This window comes from Anguilla anguilla, chromosome 1, assembly GCF_013347855.1.
Source record: "Anguilla anguilla isolate fAngAng1 chromosome 1, fAngAng1.pri, whole genome shotgun sequence".
NCBI classification, from domain to species: domain Eukaryota; kingdom Metazoa; phylum Chordata; class Actinopteri; order Anguilliformes; family Anguillidae; genus Anguilla; species Anguilla anguilla.
This window is the reverse complement of record NC_049201.1, coordinates 39964831-39984055: the sequence shown is the minus strand read 5'-3', so window position 1 is coordinate 39984055 and position 19225 is coordinate 39964831. Positions and strand designations below refer to the sequence as shown.

General features: G+C 47.0%; 1 protein-coding gene across 3 annotated transcripts in view; it reads left to right on the top strand.

The window, feature by feature from the left end:
* mapkbp1 (mitogen-activated protein kinase binding protein 1) overlaps positions 1-19225 on the top strand; it is a 73321-nt gene that overhangs the window by 30607 nt on the left and 23489 nt on the right. For 2 of the 3 annotated variants that reach the window (XM_035406515.1, XM_035406500.1), the window contains 11 exons: positions 769-939; positions 1160-1297; positions 3087-3269; positions 4127-4144; positions 5729-5889; positions 8990-9179; positions 9955-10092; positions 10794-10978; positions 13149-13240; positions 16487-16612; positions 18301-18371. In XM_035406515.1, coding sequence (XP_035262406.1) covers positions 769-939; positions 1160-1297; positions 3087-3269; positions 4127-4144; positions 5729-5889; positions 8990-9179; positions 9955-10092; positions 10794-10978; positions 13149-13240; positions 16487-16612; positions 18301-18371 — 1473 coding nt within the window. The remainder of the gene's footprint in view (positions 1-768; positions 940-1159; positions 1298-3086; positions 3270-4126; positions 4145-5728; positions 5890-8989; positions 9180-9954; positions 10093-10793; positions 10979-13148; positions 13241-16486; positions 16613-18300; positions 18372-19225) is intronic. The other variant, XM_035406507.1, reaches the window with a different exon arrangement.

The window sequence follows — 19225 nt, the reverse complement described above, 5'->3', positions numbered from 1 at the left end:
ATGATAAATGATTTTTTTAATGCCAGGCTGTATAATGTAGTAATTGTATTTTTGCCGGGGTACTTTGTCAGTCCCTGAACTTGAAGTCATAGAGCAGGTGGACCTGGGACATGCTCCACTGAACCCAGTTTGACGCTCTCACACAACCTCTAAATCAGAGATACTCAAATCTGGCCCTCCAGGCCAGTAGTACTATTGGTTTCATTCTTCCCCTCTAATCGGGGCTGATTTAAACCTGGGACAGCAGATGAGTTAAATCTCTGGCCAATCTGTGGCTGTAATCGCTCGATTAACTATCACATAAAAGAAAACCAGCAGTTCTGTTGGCCTAGAGAGTCAGAGACCCTGCCGTAAATGTACTTCTCTGGCCACAAATGAAGTCCACAGAAAATGCCCTTCTAGACACTGTCAGCACTGTGTGTTCAGACAAAGACTATAGAGTTAACGGGGCCTCACAAAGACAGGGCTGTGGATGCAGGCCAGCTCTGGGCAGCATTGGACACAGTAGGAGACAGGAAGCATGTTTTTAGTTCTGTTTGTAGAGAAACGCAAACTTCCCCGGCGACAGCGGGGGATTGGGAGTGGCTGACCCATTAAGGGCACAGGGCTGTGAAGGAGGTGTGGCGCTCTCTTGGCCTCCCTCGTCTCCCTCACCCGGGCTGCCATGTTTTTGTGTCTGTGCAGGACACTGCAGTGCCTGTTTATGTGTGTGTTTCTTGCATCTTTGCCTGTGCGCATGTGTAAGCAGTGATACTCTCTCCTCTGCAGAGCGGGCACATGCCAGCCGTGCGGGTGTGGGAGGTGGCAGAGCGCACACAGGTGGCAGAGCTCCAGGAACACAAATATGGCGTGTCCTGCGTGGCCTTCTCCCCGAACAGCAAGTACATCGTCAGCGTGGGCTACCAGCACGACATGATCGTCAACGTCTGGGCCTGGAAGGTACAGCTACAGATGAGCATGCCCATTAATGGCCTTTATCCAGCCTTGTGACCCCTAACAACAAAAATGTATTGATTTCAGTACAGGAAAATGAAAAATCTCTTACATTATAGTACATCTCTCCTTCTGTGGAACACCCCTTCTCATAGGTCAGAGGTCAAGTTTGAAACGCCATTTTGAGAACGTTAACGTTGCGCTGTCTTTCTCCACCGTCCCTCAGAAAAACGTTGTGGTAGCAGCAAACAAGGTGTCCAGCAAGGTAACGGCTGTGTCCTTCTCTGAGGACAGCTCGTACTTTGTGACAGCCGGGAACAGACACGTCAAATTCTGGTACCTGGACCACAACAAGTCCTCCAAGGTAAAGTAGGCTTCCATTCATCGCTCTCATTCTTCAACAGTTCGTATTTGGTCTGTCTCTCTGTAAGCTCAGCGCTCCAACACACACATACACACACCCATGAATCCTTGCCTCTACACCATTTCACTGACTGTATTAAGGTCGAAATGCTCATTTATGTTATTTATGAACTGTAATTCCAGGAGTGGTATTCACTCTTGTCCACCACAGGGCGGTGGGTTTTTGTTTTCACCATTACTAACAGCCATAGGTTCATCAACAACCAGTTCAGACCCAAAAAAAAGTTCAGATCCAGGTGAGGTAACTGTGCAGTGATCTGCTTTGATTGATCGGTTATGTGCTGGGTTCTGCTGAAAACCTGCAAACCCTGTGGCTCCCCGAAGGAAAGCTTGAACGCAAGCACATGAAAACTGCATTCGGAGAGCCAGGGAGGCCAACTGGGTCAATTAAGTATTCACATCCTCATTAGTTATGCTGCGCTTATTAACTTCTAATTTCTTCATCCTTCAGCAGCCTCTTGTGTCTCTGTGCTTATCTTTATTTTGTGTATTCATAGCAGTCTCTTCAGTCAGTGACCCCTTTAGCACATGCAGCCTTACCCTCAAATGTTCCGGATCTTTACCATGTGGTGGTCGTGTGTGAGTGAGAGCCAGAGTTGGTGATCCGGAAAAGTTGCTCTGGAAATTTTCCAGCTCAAGACCATTGTAATGTTAATGGAAAGTATTAATGGTATTAATTGTTAGTATCACCAAAGGGTAACATTTATGGATTGAGCATGAAAAATTTGACTTGTTTGGGTGAGACCGAAGACATCCAGTTACATAATTTCCTCCTACTACAGAAGTCAGAAAATAAAGGGGTATGCAACAAATAAATAATAGCCTACCTTTGCTAACAAGTTTCAAAGCACACATGATGCCATATGGTTTTACAAAAGTCTCTAATGTTGCTATGAGTGTACTGTATGTGTACATTAAAAATGTGGTGGGATTGTCACCTGTTACAATTAACCTTTTTCAAAGTTAGCAAAGATAACAAAATCATACCTCGTCAGGACTATAGACATCTTGGTTATGCTCTTGACCTACTTGCATGCCATAATTTTTGTGTATTTTATAGCGGTTTGTTCAGGTGACAGTCGTGGAACTGCAATCTACACTTTGAAATTACGGATAGCTGTTGATTGTGTGAACAAGGGAATCCACAAGAAAAGTTAATTTGACAAGGTCACACATTCCATGCGTGAACGGAGCTGTTGGTTTTTATGTGCTGTATAATAAGTGTTGGTGTGATGCTGTAGTGACATCCCTTGAATTTTGCTCAGAAGGCTGCACCGACTGTACCAATGAAGGTTTTATGTATAATATTGTCATTATAAATCTGCTTGACAGAGGGCATGACTTACATCAACATTGTAACCTTCAGCTTCCAACCCAGTCCCTGAAGCGCACCCTACTGTATTGATGATAATCTAAACCAGGCAGTCTATACCAGAGTTACTGTGCCCAGTGTTCACCCGCTACACTTCATACCATGTACAGAGTGAGTGCTGAACAGTAAAAAGTATTACATCATTAGTAAGGTTAATTTATGTCAAAAAAGACTGAACGACCAACAAGTGTGAGTGACTCCACTGTCTGCATCGGCGGCTGCCCAGCGTTTCGGTTTGGCACTGGACATGCTTGCAGTGACTGAATTGTTGGTGTGCTCCTCGTCTAATCTGTCTGTCTGTGTACTCCTCCATCTCTCCCCCCCTGCCTCCCCTGCTCTCCCACTCCCCGTCCCCCAGCTGAACGCCACCGTCCCCCTGCTGGGCCGCTCTGGCCTCCTGGGGGAGCTGCGGAACAACTTCTTCAGCGATGTGGCCTGTGGGAAGGGCCGCAAAGCAGAGAGCACCTTCTGCATCACCTCCTCTGGCCTGCTGTGTGAATTCAACGAGAAACGGCTGCTGGACAAGTGGGTGGAGCTACGGGTGAGTGACTGAAGTGGGGTGGGCCTATGAGGGGTGACTGATTGAAGGGGCGGAGTGTTGAAGCTGGGGATGTGGTGGGCTAGCCTGGTGCTCAGACAAATGTCTCCACCCTGCATCCTCGGCCGGCTGTCCCCTCCTCTGTAGTTGCTCCTCCTGTCATGCCTCTCTGCACCCCTACCATGGTGGAACAAACCGTCCAAGGTGGTCAGAACAGCAGAATCGTTGTGCTTCTTCAGATGCCGGAGGAAGACCCACCTCTTAGTTATTTTAGTTCCCCTCCCATCCCCAGCCCATAACACTCCTACTATTGTTCTAGTATAGGTTGTTGTTTCTATGGTTTTAGGTTTTGTTTCTAAGGCTTGGTTATGGATGTAATCTGAATATATTCAGGATTTGTATTTTACTTCATACTTAGCATAGGTAATTTGCATTAGTCATTGTTATTACATGTATACTCTGGTCTGGGAATGTTGTTCCCCAGGTCTAACATTAATATTAATCAGGTGAATGTGCTCATGTTTCTCCTACATCGTAAGTCGTTCTGGCTGAAAGTCTGCTAGTTGACTGTAATCTAAATTTAACAAAGGCCTTTATTCAAGTTTTATATTATAGTGATAAGTAGCATTATATTGAAGAAGCAACAGCAGAAATATAAAATTGATGTCCTCGCTCTGACCCAACACTCTCTACCAGATATATTTTTCTGTCCACCAAACTACTAAGTCCGCCAACTGCAATATAGTAAGATGTCAGGTTAAAGCCAGCAGGTTTTTCTGGAGTGGATGTGTGGATGATTTTGCCCTGCTGCTGTCTAACTGTAGCCTGTTCTGCTTCCTCTCCTCTTACACACTACACAGAAAAATGACAGTATTACAGTAAGTTGCATCTCCACAGCAGCTGTCTCTCTCATGACACTTCCCATTGCTGTCCCCTCCCCTCTCATCCCTGACTGGCTCATTTCTCAGAACGCTGCATTCTCACACGCCCACCTGTCCACGCCCCTCCGGGTGTGCTGATTTCACGCATGCCTCTGCAGGCCTCAGCCCTCAGCTGTGTGTCAGCGCTCGGAGCTGCTGTTCCATGGGCTCATTATTCATCAGGCTGCATCATCGCGTGCATGTGTCTGCTCCCCATTACACAGGCCTGTCACACGCCAGGGCTGTCGCCGCTTTAAATAGGCTGCTGTGACTCCCCAGCTACGGCCACTATCTCAGCCGGGGTGTTTTTGGGATTCTTCCTGTTTTTTTGGCCGGACCATAACAGCCCTATAAACGCGAATGTCTGTGACTGAGTGATAAAGTTATACCATTGGTCGTATAGACAAATTGGCCATAGTTTCGCACACCCATACACCGTCTAGCCATATACTAGGTTTTGACCTGGTCTTGTTCTCCTGAATGAGTGCGGGAAGTCTGAGAGTGGGGGTCATTCCAGCCGAAATCCCCTCTGCCTGTAGAACGTGGCAGAAATACAAGGCTGTGACGTGAAGATCTTATTTTGGGCTGATTTTGGCTGTATGTTTGCCCCCCACCATGCACCTTTTTGATTCTGGTTCCCAGACGACCCGGGACCCATCTGACCCAGCACTGACCTGAGGACCCTGCTCTGCCTCACATGCTGTGCTAATATGGGCCACAGAGGAGCGAGCGAGGGCCCAAACAATCCTACTACTGTCCTGTGCACTGTCCTGCCGTGAGAGAGAGAGGGACGAGAAGGAGAGACAGGGAGAGAGAGGGGTGATGTAACGGAGAAGGACAGGAGAGAGATAGGTGGAGGGAGACAATGGCTGCTCTGTCCGTGAACGTGTAGGCCAGAAAAATCATGGCATTTCATTGCAAGATTTGACTGTCCTCATTCGGGGGGGGGGGGGGGGGGGGGGGGCAGAAGACAACCCCCCCCCTTTCCTTTTTCCCCTTTTGCTTAGGGTTCAGTTGTGAAGGACCATCACTGAAGGCTCTGTGATCTTTAACTAGGCCTCCTAAATGGGCTGTTCCCCACCCGGACCCCACTGGCGCCCCAGTGCACCGCTGTGCGAGAGCAGAAAGACCCGTTTTGTCTCTTTCGGCCTCTGTGGCTCTTGTTGCCGTGCAACTTGAGAGAAGGAGCGCATTCACACCTGTGGGATACACGCAACCTGCACTGGCCAGGACATGAGGAATGTGAACCATGTGTGCTGGGGGGTGTGGCTGGCTTTACTGGGATTTATGTCCTGGCCCTCAGCAGGGAAAAAAGGCTGAGGTCTGTTCACTTGTTTGTGCTTTCGCTTCGCTCTCATCAGCTTTGGTCTCATTTCAGGTGCCGCCGTGGTCGTGGAGCAAAACCATGAACCCTGTGTTTGTTTCACTTCACTCACTGTACAGGAAGTGATTGTTAAAGTCATAACCCGCCATCCTGACGTTGTCATACATGGTGACTCAGCGGCAACTTCCTGTTTTCTAATGCCCTCCGTCTCCTTGCAGACCAGCCTGGCCTCCTCTCTCTCTGTGACGGAGGAGCTGATATTTTGTGGGTGTGCGGATGGCACGGTTCGGGCCTTCAGCCCCGTGAACCTCCACTTCATCTGCACCCTGCCGCGACCTCACAGCCTGGGCACCGACGTCGCCATGGTCACCGAGGCCAGGTGAGGCCCAGCGGACTGCCATTATGATAATGAGCATTGTGAATGTTAATTTACACTGGCTGAGACTGCAAACTGACTTTATCATAATCAGCATTGTAGCTGTTATTGTTTATTTGCTTGGCAGACGTGTTTATCCAAGGCCTTTGTGCTGTACAGATCTTTTTATTTTTTGTCTCTGACTGGACATGAAGACTAACTGACCAGTTAACTGACAAAGCAGCATTATACTACAGGAGACATTACAGCTAAGAATGGTACAAAGATGGTAAAAGCCATTATGAGCAGTGTAACTGTTGCACATGTAAGTAGAGATTGACTGAAGGAGCACTTTTGGGTTAATACTATAGAAATGTTCTGCCCATGGCTTGAACCTGACACCTTCCAATGACAAATCCCTGCTCCATTTGCTGCTTCACTGTGATACTGTACTCCTCAAGATCAGTCATCAATGATGTAACTACTTTGAATTAAGATTTGTTTGTGGTGCAACAATGTATTGTTAATTAAAATAAGGTTAAAGTGATTGGATAGGTAAATCTGTGAATAGCTTCAGACTGCGTTGTATGGGGTTATTATGGTATGTATTAAGCATCAGCAACAGTATGCGAAATCAATTGCATTGCAATATCGACTTATCAGTCTAGACATTTCCAACTGTTCCTATGCGGGGATTAAATGGCTGGAGTTCAATTTATTACTGGGCTCTGACCTATTGGCTCCAGGTCCTTTATGACATCATGAAGGACCTGGCGTAATGGCCAATAAATGTTTTAGTTTCATTGCATTGCATCTCCTCCCATAGTTTGAAATAAAATGGAAGTATTGATGTAGTGGATACATCACTCTGTGGTGTATTTATGGCAACTATTTTCAGCCCCTTTTCAGTCTCATTAAACTATGTATTGCCTCCACATCTGGAACATCTGTAATTTCTTTAAAGGCATTCAGTTCATGAGCTGTTCTTTTTATAACATATGAATATGCAGCTAATAGTGAGAGTGGGGAAGCCTCATTGCTCAATTGAGTTAAATATAGTTTATAATCCATTTCCTTCCTGTGAAAGTGCTATTAAAAGCAGTTAGTGATAATGTTGCCTCCCCTAGTCACTCCACAGATCTACTGGTGAATGTAAACCACAGGAATGAATCTGAATATAAACTGTAAATTGTGTGTGAATGGTTGAACCCCAAAGCTTTGAGCCTACAACCTAAAATGAGGCTGAGCAGTTCAAACTTCAAACTACTCATACCTGAATTAGTCACCATTTTACTCTTCACATGCCACACAGTACTACTGGAGAGCTGGTGCCTATTTGGCATTACAGCCAGCTTAGCACTTCTTGGGAACCAGTGACTGTTTACTACCCTACAGGCCGCACAGGTACTACAGAAAAGTGTGGTTGCCTAAAAGAACTGCCGAAGATACAAAGCACCCCCTTCATCTGTAAAACATGGTGGGGGTGTCATTGCATTCAAAGGATATGCAAAAAAGTACTAAACATGACTACTTTCATTTGCATAGCATTAATGTGACCCAAAAGGCCTGAAATGGGAGGCCTGTGTATAAAAAGTACTGTAATTTCTACATGGAAAGAAAAATGTATAAAAAAAATACCCTTTAATAAAACCTGAAAATCTGCAATTCAACCTCATGTGAAGTGCTTGATTACAAATCTAAAATTGTACAGCGCCTGTTAGTACAGAGTCTTCATCCCAAGTCAATATATGTTTAAGCAGCCGTTGACCTTTGGGTATCTGCCTTGTTGTTGGGAGGCGCTAAAGAAGTGATAACCTTTTTGACGGCCTGCTGAAGGCTGAGTCACCAAATACATGTTTTTTTTTTCTTCAGTTGTCTTGTTTTTAACTTTTCATGTGGACATGACGTAATAACGGTCTTCAATGACAGTACCTTCAGCTCCAGATACTTAATCCAGTGATTAAGAAGAGTAATGTGTACGCAGTTGAAGCAGTTTTTTCCCCCCCTTTGTTTCCTGCCTCGATTTAAACGACGCTGGATGAATCAGCTGCGAAATGCTGTTAAAATACTTGAGTGCTGAAACAGGCTCGTGTAGGCTGAAAGGAATCTGCCCCGAACCCGGATAGATGACAAACAGAAAAATGCCTCATGGTCCCAGAACAATTTCCTTTTCTTTTGCTTTGAACCGTTACTCGTTCCAAACCCATGTGGGCGCTGCATGCATTATTCAGCAGTTGCATCTGTGCTGTGTGCTTACGTTCTTCTGTGGAGAACTTTAAAATCCACTGTTGTTTGTCTGTGCCTTCAAAAGGCTGGCCAGAAATGTGTTCTGTGGTTATTACTTGTGAGAAAATGAGCATGAACAACCGCTCTGGTGTGACAGCATGATGCATGAGTTATGGGGCCGCTGTCTTTTCCCTGCATGGTTTCAGATGAACAGTGAAAACGGTGGTATTTGGAGAACAGCTAGTCATTTCCATCATGAGGTGAAGGTTTCGGTCACTGTATTTAAATTATGACTCTCACGGTTGCCCTATCTTTTCACTCCGCCACTTATTTCAAAATGGTTTCGAAATAAAGTGCTCAGTTGGCTTATTATATTCATATAATCATTGTAGGGGAAATTGTGCTTGATTTAAAAAATTGTCATTCAAAAAGCCTTAGGTAAAAAAAAGGAGCTGCGGTGTAGTGCGATCCCTCTCCACTTTCCCTGTCCAGTCCTGCACCGGCTTTCAGCCGATTTTTGTCCTGTGGCAGATGGATCTCTCCTGCACGAATCCATGGTTTTAACCTCCGAGTTTGTTTTTAAATCCATGGCTCCACTGGGCCAAGGCCATGCAGTTGTTTTCATTTCATGGTGAGGCTCCAGTAACCTGAGGCTGTGCAGAGGTGTTCAGATAGCTGTGCCGAAGAGCAAGGAAGGGATTCTCGTTTGTCACCAGGGAGATTTCGCAGTATCACGGGAGTGGACAGTGATAAAGCTTTCCTCCCAGCCAATCCAGTGACTTGTTATTGTTAAGTTTATGGAAAAGTCAATACTGCGGCAGCGCTGAAATAACAGTGTGTGTCAGCCGGGCTTTTCCCATGTACCTGAAACAGGATTTCCTCTCCCTTCTCCCATCAGCCACCTCTTCTCCTACAAGCTGGATGCCCGCTTCCCTGACACGGTGGCATTGACCTATGACCCCACCAGCCGCTGGCTCTCCTGCGTGTACAATGACCACAGTCTGTATGTGTGGGACACGCGTGACCTGCGCAAAGTGGGCAAAGTGTACTCTGCCCTGTACCATTCGTCCTGTGTGTGGAGCGTGGAGGTAAGGGGCTTTGGGTATGGGAGGGTGTGGGGTCCTGGGCAAATAGTCTGGTGCTCTCTCTCTCTCTCTCTCCCCCTCTCTCTACCTCTCTCTCTGTCTCTCTCTCTCTACCTCTGCCTGATGTGTTTTGTATGTTGTGCATGTGTCTGTTCGTAATGGTCTCCTGTGTGTCTGTTTGTGATGCTCTCTGTGTGTCTGTTTGTGATGCTCTCCTTTGTGTCTGTCTGTGATGCGCTCCTCTGTCTCTGTTTGTGATGTTCTCCTCTGTCTTTGTTTGTGATGCTCTCCTCTGTCTCTGTTTGTGATGTTCTCCTCTGTCTTTGTTCGTAATGCTCTCCTGTGTGTCTGTTTGTGATGCTCTCCTGTGTGTCTGTCTGTGATGCTCTCCTGTGTCTCTGTCTGTGATGCTTCCCTCTGTCTCTGTTTGTGATGCTCTCCTGTGTGTCTGTTTGTGATGCTCTCCTGTGTCTCTGTTTGTGATGCTCTCCTCTGTCTCTGTTTGTGATGATCTCCTCTGTCTTTGTTTGTGATGCTCTCCTCTGTCTCTGTTTGTGATGCTCTCCTCTGTGTCTGTTTGTGATCCTCTCCTCTGTCTCTGTTTGTGGTGCTCTCCTGTGTGTCTGTTTGTGATGCTCTCCTGTGTCTCTGTTTGTGATTCTCTCCTGTGTCTTTGTTTGTGATGCTCTCCTCTGTCTCTGTTTGTGATGCTCTCCTCTGTCTTTGTTTGTGATGCTCTCCTCTGTCTCTGTTTGTGATGCTCTCCTCTGTGCTGCAGGTGTACCCAGAGGTGGCTGATGGAGAGCAGGATTGTTTGTCTCCCGGCTCCTTCCTTAGCTGCTCCTCAGACAACACCATCCGGCTGTGGAACACTGACGGCCACAGCACCACCCTCAGCCGCAATGTCATCAGCAACGTCAGTCTCACCACACCCCTCCTCCCTGTGCTTACTACACACACTCGTCTCCCTCCTTCCCCACACACACACACCCATCTCCCTCCTCCCCCACACACACACCCATCTCCCTCCTCCCCCACACACACACACCCATCTCCCTCCTCCTCCACACACACACACCCATCTCCCTCCTCCACACCCACACACACCCATCTCCCTCCTCCCCCACACACACACACACCCATCTCCCTCCTCCCCCACACACACCCATGTGCAGTAGAGTCTGTGCTTTAGAGAAACCCATGACTATTTTCTGAATATGCACACTGATCCAGGGAAACATTATTAATTATCTATGCACATTATCCATTGATGTGTTTTACTGAAACTGCCAGTTCAATTCCTTGCACACGTGATATAATGGCAGGTGTCATCTTGAGAAAGGACCTGGTGGTCACTATGGTTACAGGTCCAGTTGTAAAATAAACAGGACGTTTAACCAAGGTTATAGCCCAGGTGTGGCACTGCTTTACCAAACCAGAATTTCTTCAAAAAATTTCCTTTGCATAGTTAATACTAGGATGATCTAACTATCAAACTAAGACGGCATTGGTTAAGTAAGAGCAATTACAGATCAAACAGCAATGCGATGACGATGGTGATGTCTCAGATGTACAGTATTGTGCTCCATTATTAGTAATTATTTTCTGACCCTACAGGACCTCCTGAAAGTCATCTATATGGACAACAACACGTCCGCTCTGCTGGACCCAGACTGCACCGCCACGAGCAGCACGGAGAAGGCCGACCCCCAGACCTCAGAGAACCGGAGTGGCATCAGGACCGTGTGTGTGAGCCCCGACGGGCAGCACCTGGCATCGGGGGACCGCACCGGCACTCTCAGGTACCTCCTCAGGGGGCGCCTTTTCCGCCTGGCGCAGCACTGCGCTAATAGTTTAAATTGGTCCCAGAGGGTGATGTGTGTCTGGAGGCAAGGGCAGGAGCAGTGTGTGTGTGTGTGTGTGTGTGTGTGTGTGTGTGTGTGCCTGAAACTGGTGCTGTAGTGCAGCTTAAGCAGGCTGCAGCTGGCACAGTAGAGTGCAGTATGTTTGAGTGCAGTGTGTTTGAGGCTGCACCTGGCATGGTAGAGTGCAGTGTGTTTGAGGCTGCAGCTGGCACGGTAGAGTGCAGTGTGTTTGAGGCTGCAGCTGGCACAGTAGAGTGCAGTGTGTTTGAGGCTGCAAGTGGCACAGTAGAGTGCAGTGTGTTTGAGGCTGCAGCTGGATGCAGTAGAGTGGAGTGTGTTTGAGGCTGCAGCTGGATGCAGTAGAGTGGAGTGTGTTTGAGGCTGCAGGTGGATGCAGTAGAGTGGAGTGTGTTTGAGGCTGCAGGTGGATGCAGTAGAGTGCAGTGTGTTTGAGGCTGCAGGTGGATGCAGTAGAGTGCAGTGTGTTTGAGGCTGCAGGTGGATGCAGTAGAGTGCAGTGTGTTTGAGGCTGCAGCTGGCACAGTAGAGTGCAGTGTGTTTGAGGCTGCAGCTGGCACAGTGGAGTGGCGTGTGTCTGAGGCTGCAGCTGGCACAGTAGAGTGCAGTGTGTTTGAGGCTGCAGCTGGCAGAGTAGAGTGCAGTGTGTTTGAGTGCAGTGTGTCTGAGGCTGCAGCTGGCACAGTAGAGTGCAGTGTGTTTGAGGCTGCAGCTGGCAGAGTAGAGTGCAGTGTGTTTGAGTGCAGTGTGTCTGAGGCTGCAGCTGGCACAGTAGAGTGCAGTGTGTCTGAGGCTGCAGCTGGATGCAGTAGAGTGGCGTGTGTTTGAGGCTGCAGGTGGCAGAGTAGAGTGCAGTGTGTTTGAGGCTGCAGCTGGCACAGTACATTGCAGTGTGTTTGAGGGTGACGTGGCACAGTAGAGTGCAGTGTGTTTGAGGCTGCAGCTGGATGCAGTAGAGTGCAGTGTGTTTGAGGGTGACATGGCACAGTAGAGTGCAGTGTGTTTGAGGCTGCAGCTGGCACAGTAGAGTGCAGTGTGTTTGAGGGTGACATGGCACAGTAGAGTGCAGTGTGTCTGAGGCTGCAGCTGGATGCAGTAGAGTGGCGTGTGTTTGAGGCTGCAGGTGGCAGAGTAGAGTGCAGTGTGTTTGAGGCTGCAGCTGGCACAGTAGAGTGCAGTGTGTTTGAGGCTGCAGCTGGCAGAGTAGAGTGCAGTGTGTTTGAGTGCAGTGTGTCTGAGGCTGCAGCTGGCACAGTAGAGTGCAGTGTGTTTGAGGCTGCAGCTGGCAGAGTAGAGTGCAGTGTGTTTGAGTGCAGTGTGTCTGAGGCTGCAGCTGGCACAGTAGAGTGCAGTGTGTCTGAGGCTGCAGCTGGATGCAGTAGAGTGGCGTGTGTTTGAGGCTGCAGGTGGCAGAGTAGAGTGCAGTGTGTTTGAGGCTGCAGCTGGCACAGTACATTGCAGTGTGTTTGAGGGTGACGTGGCACAGTAGAGTGCAGTGTGTTTGAGGCTGCAGCTGGATGCAGTAGAGTGCAGTGTGTTTGAGGGTGACATGGCACAGTAGAGTGCAGTGTGTTTGAGGCTGCAGCTGGCACAGTAGAGTGCAGTGTGTTTGAGGGTGACATGGCACAGTAGAGTGCAGTGTGTCTGAGGCTGCAGCTGGCACAGTAGAGTGCAGTGTGTTTGAGGCTGCAGGTGGCACAGTAGAGTGCGGTGTGTTTGAGGCTGCAGGTGGCACAGTAGAGTGCAGTGTGTTTGAGGCTGCAGGTGGCACAGTAGAGTGCAGTGTGTTTGAGGCTGCAGGTGGCACAGTAGAGTGCAGTGTGTTTGAGGCTGCAGGTGGCACAGTAGAGTGCAGTGTGTTTGAGGCTGCAGCTGGCACAGTAGAGTGGAGTGTGTTTGAGGCTGCAGCTGGCACAGTAGAGTGCAGTGTGTTTGAGGGTGACGTGGCACAGTAGAGTGCAGTGTGTTTGAGGCTGCAGGTGGCACAGTAGAGTACAGTGTGTTTGAGGCTGCAGGTGGCACAGTAGAGTGCAGTGTGTTAGGCGGTGGGGGAGGGTCACACGCTGATCATTGGCTGTTGTCGTTTCAGGATCCACGAGCTCCAGAGTATGGAAGAGATTCTGAAGGTGGAGGCCCATGATGCAGAAATCCTATGCCTGGAGTACTCCAAACCAGAGACAGGTGAGCAAGCCCTAACAGTCTTAAACACGTTGAAGTCTTACAGTAGGATTTCACAAAAATGGGCTGAATCACTGTAATACCTATGTTCTGTTTCACACCATTATTCAGAGCTGCATACAGTAAAGCACCTCAGCAAGTTATGAAATTCTGAATCACAGAGTGGTACATGGGGCAGGTGTATCTGGAAATAAACTCATAAACAGCTTCCCTCACGTAGGGTAAAGATGCCAGTAAAGGTTAGCCTTCATTTTCACTAACTCATTTCAGCTTGTGCCATTACGCGACACTTGTATGAAAATTCAGTTTTGAGTCAATGTGTCTTTGGACAAAATGTTGAAGAGCCTCTGCTTTGAATTAGTTTGTTAGAAATGTAGACCGCACCACTCTGATTTGTGGCTTCATTTGAATCATCTCTTACTGTAAGTTTGACAAACCTTTTTTGGATGCTGGGCCACTGACACACTCCTCCTAGTCGCTGAGTCACCGACACTTGACTGACTCACGAAACCACTTCCCAACACAAACACTACACCGGAGCTTTAATGTCAGGAGAGAACTCGCCCTTTCCCTCGGCCTTATTACAACATCTGGAGTGTTTTTACAAACCATTTTGGGGGGGAAATGAGGTGGGAGGGGAACCAGTGCGCCTCTGCGTTTTATCTGAATTTGTGTGCAGGTTACCGCAGAGGTGTGACTCAGACTAGCATAAGCATTCACTTATCATGTTCTGTGATCTGGCAGTGGAGGAGGGAGGCCTGTTTCGGTAAGGTTAAGCGCTCGGAGTAATTTCGGCCACAGCAGCGGAGTTCAGCTTCAATAGAGGGCCCTGCTAAGTATGCGAGAGCCGTGCGTGTTCCGGGGGGAGTTGGGGTGTTAACGAAATGGAATTATCAGCTCTGACACTGCAGCCTCCCAGAGTGTCAACTGCAGGATGTCCACTCTCCCACAAAGAGGCGGGGCCATTTTTGGCCCCACCAGTTGTCTATCCACACCCCCCCCCCGCTTCAGTCCTCACATCTGTCTGTAGAAACTTGCTGTGTGGGCACTCGTGTTTTCATTTGCGTCATTTCATTTTCTGTTGTCCGCTCACACGCATCATTTATCATGGGAAGCCAAGAATAACCCTCTACCCTCTTGCTCCATTCCCCCTACCCTCTTGCTCCAGCCCCCCCCCCCCCCCCCCCCCGCCAAAATCATTGGGCTTTGCTGTGGAAGGTTTTTTTATCAAGTTGTCAACAGCTCACATCACCTCAAGCCAAGTGTGCAGAATCCACCAGGAGTGGCTGCTATTGGTTCATGCTCATCGTGACTGCATTGGGTTATTTGTGTGCGTTACATGTTGAATTTACACCAAGCTAATCTTGGTGTCCTAGAACAGGGCTTCAGTGTCATAACATGGCAGCCTGTTTCAGTGATCCTAGTCCTTATTTGGCAGAGTGAGGCTTGGAATAGTCCCAGACCTCCCTGAGTTTTACTGAGTGCAGCTGTGACCAAATCCTCTCGTCAAGCCATATGGTAATCACAGTCCTCACATCTCCAAGTCATAATGCTGTGAGAATGTAGGCTGTAAATAACTAAATTGATTACTGCAAGGGTAGGCAACCCTGGTTCTAGAATGCCAGTTATATATTTTTTCTGTCCGAGCTTGATTGTACAGTTAGGTCTATTGTTAGTCTGAGCCTGAATGTGCTGAATCTGAATAGTAAAACACAGATTAGTTCTGCCACATGGTCACTTGTTTCCTGTTTTTATAAGGAGAGTGAGACTTTCATATGGCCTGTGGCTGTGTCTGAAACAGCTTACTTGCCTTCAATTGAGTATACAACTTGTATGCAACTCGTATACTCAGTAGTAGGCAAGTAAGCTGTTTCAGACACAGCCTGTGTCTCTTAAGCCAAATACTTAATCCAGGTATGTAGTTGTGGTTTTGGGTGTAGCAAATACTAGAATTTCTGTTGCTCCTGGATTTGGGTTCCCTACTCCTGAGTTACAACATTTTGTTGAGCAGCACCAATACAAGAAAATATTCAAAGGTCTGCCACCTCTTAGTGTAATTCGGCAGAGTGATTTACAGTATAAGAGAACAGTGAGATCACTTGATTATATGAGCAATACTGGCCAACTACATTCCCAGTCCAGCAAGTGTACTAAAGCAAGTGAACTTTACTAACTGGAAACTTAATATGAATATAAATGAATATAAATCCTGAATACCCTGCATCCACAATACGCTCAGAAAACAAAGTGTAAAACCATGAGATTAAGATCATTGATACAAAATTCTGATCATTCTTGTTTTTTTTTGTTGTTGTTGTTTTTTTTCGTTGTCCGCTTCTAGCAGCAGGTCCACAGACAGCTTGCTAACAGCAAGAGTCTTAGCCATATGTTTGTGGTGGAGAGGGGGAGGGGGAGTGGATAATGAGAGACAGGCTGTCAGGGGTTAGGAGGGGTTAGGGGTTTGAGCTCGGACTCTTTCTCTCCTGGATTAGCCAGGTTGTATTTTTGTCCTTTGTCCTTCTTGCTCAAACGCTGATTAGAAGGTTGCTGAATTTCTCTTTTTATTTGCCTGTTAAGGGATTCAGGGCCTTTTGGTTGAGGATATCCCAGTGAGCCGACATGTGGGGGCACAGGTCTTAGTGAGAAGGAAGCCATGCATTTATTGAGCTCAGTTCCAGCAGATGGGGTCCCTGCTTCAGCAAGCAGGATGTGGGAACCTGACTGACCAGTAGGGGTCAGTGGCAAGCAATGAGACCGGTAGTCCTAGCCAACTGAATCCCTCCCTCCCTGGGCAACGATACAACCAATTATATGTCAGAAAGCTACTGGCCACAGTGAACACTGGCACGATTCATATTCCCTACCAGGGGAATATCGAATGTTTTAACAGGATGAGCTGCCCATAGCGCCACTCCCTGCTTGTTTTTCCACACAAGGAAGCGTGTTTCACATTTGATTTGGCCAAAAGTTTTTAATGGCTGGTCTTTTTGAGATGTACAACTTTTTATCAGGGCAAACAGGGCACCCCTGAGTGTTAGAGGTGCATTCTACTTTTACTGTATGAATGTGTGTGGTCTTTTATCTGTGTATTCCACCCTCCCTGGCCCTTGTGAAGTCCAGGAGAAGTACTGGAAACAGTGAAAACTGCTTCGTTGTTGACTGTGTTGTTCTTCCTGATTGTGATGTCACCGAGGGCTCATTGGCTGAGACTTTGCTGGCAGTGATTGTGCTTGTCGCTGGTTTCCTCAGGGCTGAAGCTGCTGGCCACAGCCAGTCGAGACCGCCTGATTCACGTCCTGGATGCCGAGCGGGAGTATAGCCTGCTGCAGACTCTGGACGAACACTCCTCTTCCATCACTGCGGTCCGCTTTGCTGGTGAGACACAGAGCTGACTGTAGCGTGGTCACACTGAAATCACACACACTTCTACAGAGTCTATCGCACTGAAATCACACACAGGTCTACACAGTCTATCGCACTGAAATCACACACACACTTCTACAGAGTCTATCTCACTGAAATCACACACACTTCTACAGTCTATCACACTGAAATCACACACACTTCTACACAGTCTATCACTGAAATCACACACACTTCTACAGAGTTTATCACACTGAAATCACGCACATTTCTACAGAGTCTATCGCACTGAAATCACACACTTCTACAGAGTCTATCTCACTGAAATCACACACACTTCTACAGTCTATCACACTGAAATCACACACACTTCTACACAGTCTATCACTGAAATCACACACACTTCTACAGAGTTTATCACACTGAAATCACACACACTTCTACAGAGTCTATCGCACTGAAATCAGACACTTCTACACAGTCTATCACTGAAATCACACACACTTCTACAGTCTATCACACTGAAATCACACACTTCTACACAGTCTATCACACTGAAATCACACATACTTCTACACAGTCTGTCACACTGAAATCACACACAGGTCTACACAGTCTATCACACTGAAATCACGCACACTTCTACACAGTCTGTCACACTGAAATCACACACACTTCTACACAGTCTGTTACACTGAAATCACACACACTTCTACAGAGTCTATCACACTGAAATCACACACAGGTCTACACAGTCTGTCACACTGAAATCACACACTTCCACACAGTCTATCACACTGAAATCACACACACTTCTACACAGTCTGTTACACTGAAATCACACACACTTCTACAGAGTCTATCACACTGAAATCTCACACACTTCTACACAGTCTGTCACACTGAAATCACACACTTCCACACAGTCTATCACACTGAAATCACGCACACTTCTATACAGTCTATCACACTGAAATCACACACACTTCTACACAGTCTATCACACTGAAATCACACATACTTCTACACAGTCTGTCATACTGAAATCACACACTTCTACACAGTCTATCACACTGAAATCACACACAGGTCTACACAGTCTATCACACTGAAATCACGCACACTTCTACACAGTCTATCACACTGAAATCACACACTTCTACACAGTCTATCACACTGAAATCACACACACTTCTACACAGTCTATCACACTGAAATCACACACACTTCTACACAGTCTATCACACTGACATCACACATACTTCTACACAGTCTGTCATACTGAAATCACACACTTCTACACAGTCTGTCACACTGAAATCACACACACTTCTACACAATCTATCACTCTAAAATCACACACACTTCTACACAGTCTATCACTCTAAAATCACACACATCTGCAGTTCATCACACTGACATCACACACCTCTGCACAGCAATCTTCTGCACTGAAATCACGGTTTCTCCTGCATAACGGCCGTTCTTGGAGAGCCAGTGTGATCGTTTTGGTGAAGGAATAACTGGGTCTAAATGTTTCAGCTTCAGCCTTGATGTTTAAGTTTAGTTTCCAGAGCTCTTCTCCTTTTTAGAGCTCTCTAGAGCTTTGGTCATGCCAGCAGTGAATTGGATTGCTATGCTGTGCTCTGCTCGGTGTTGTGGTAGCCCCTGTTGTCATGGTAACTGCCTTCTCTCATCAGCCAATGAGGGGAAGGTGAGGATGATCAGCTGTGGTGCTGACAAGAGCATCTACTTCCGCACTGCGCAGAAGGTATGAACCTGCTAGCCAACCTCATTCCCTCCCCACACATACTCTACTGATCTCTTGCACACTGCCGTTTACACACATGCATGCATGCACACAGACACACACACACACACAGACACGCACATGCATGCACAAACTCCCTCTATCATTATTGTAACCTCTGTACACACCCTGTTACACAAATCTTGGATCAGCTGGAATTTTTACCAAACTCCTTAGCCATTTGACAGAATAGCTTTCAGCAGTATGTGCAAGACTTTGGGACACTCCCTGGCTAAAATAAGAAGTAAAAATCTGCACATATAGACATAAGAACTTAAGAATATACTGTTTAATAACACAATAATGAGGAACAGAAACAGGACACTCGCTTGGCATTTTACTTTAGAAAACCAAAATAGCTAGCATCGGTAAGACACAAAAACTCAAGCCTGGCCTACTATTCTAAGCTGTGATGTTAAAACCCTGGAAAACCAAGGTGATTACAAAATTCATTTTTGCAGTGTTCACTTGAAACATGGTGGCTGACCACTACACTAGCTTTACAACCACATTCTGCTACGCCGCGGTCCTCCTCAGTTCCTCCTCCGTCAACAAAACTTGCATGAAGAGGAAAGCATTTCTTTGCAGGAAATTCAGACCGTGCCTTTAAGGTGCAAGCCTTTTAGTCACCATAGCTACAGCAACTCACCAAGTTAAAGCATTCTGCCTGTAACTGTAACCATACTTTTCAGTGTAGCAATCAAAGTTGGCACATTTTTGCCAACCACTGTAGGGCATCACAAAATGAAATTTTGAAATGACTAAAGAATATGGCCTTAGTAGGCTATACAGGCAAAGGGAGCAGTTACATCATG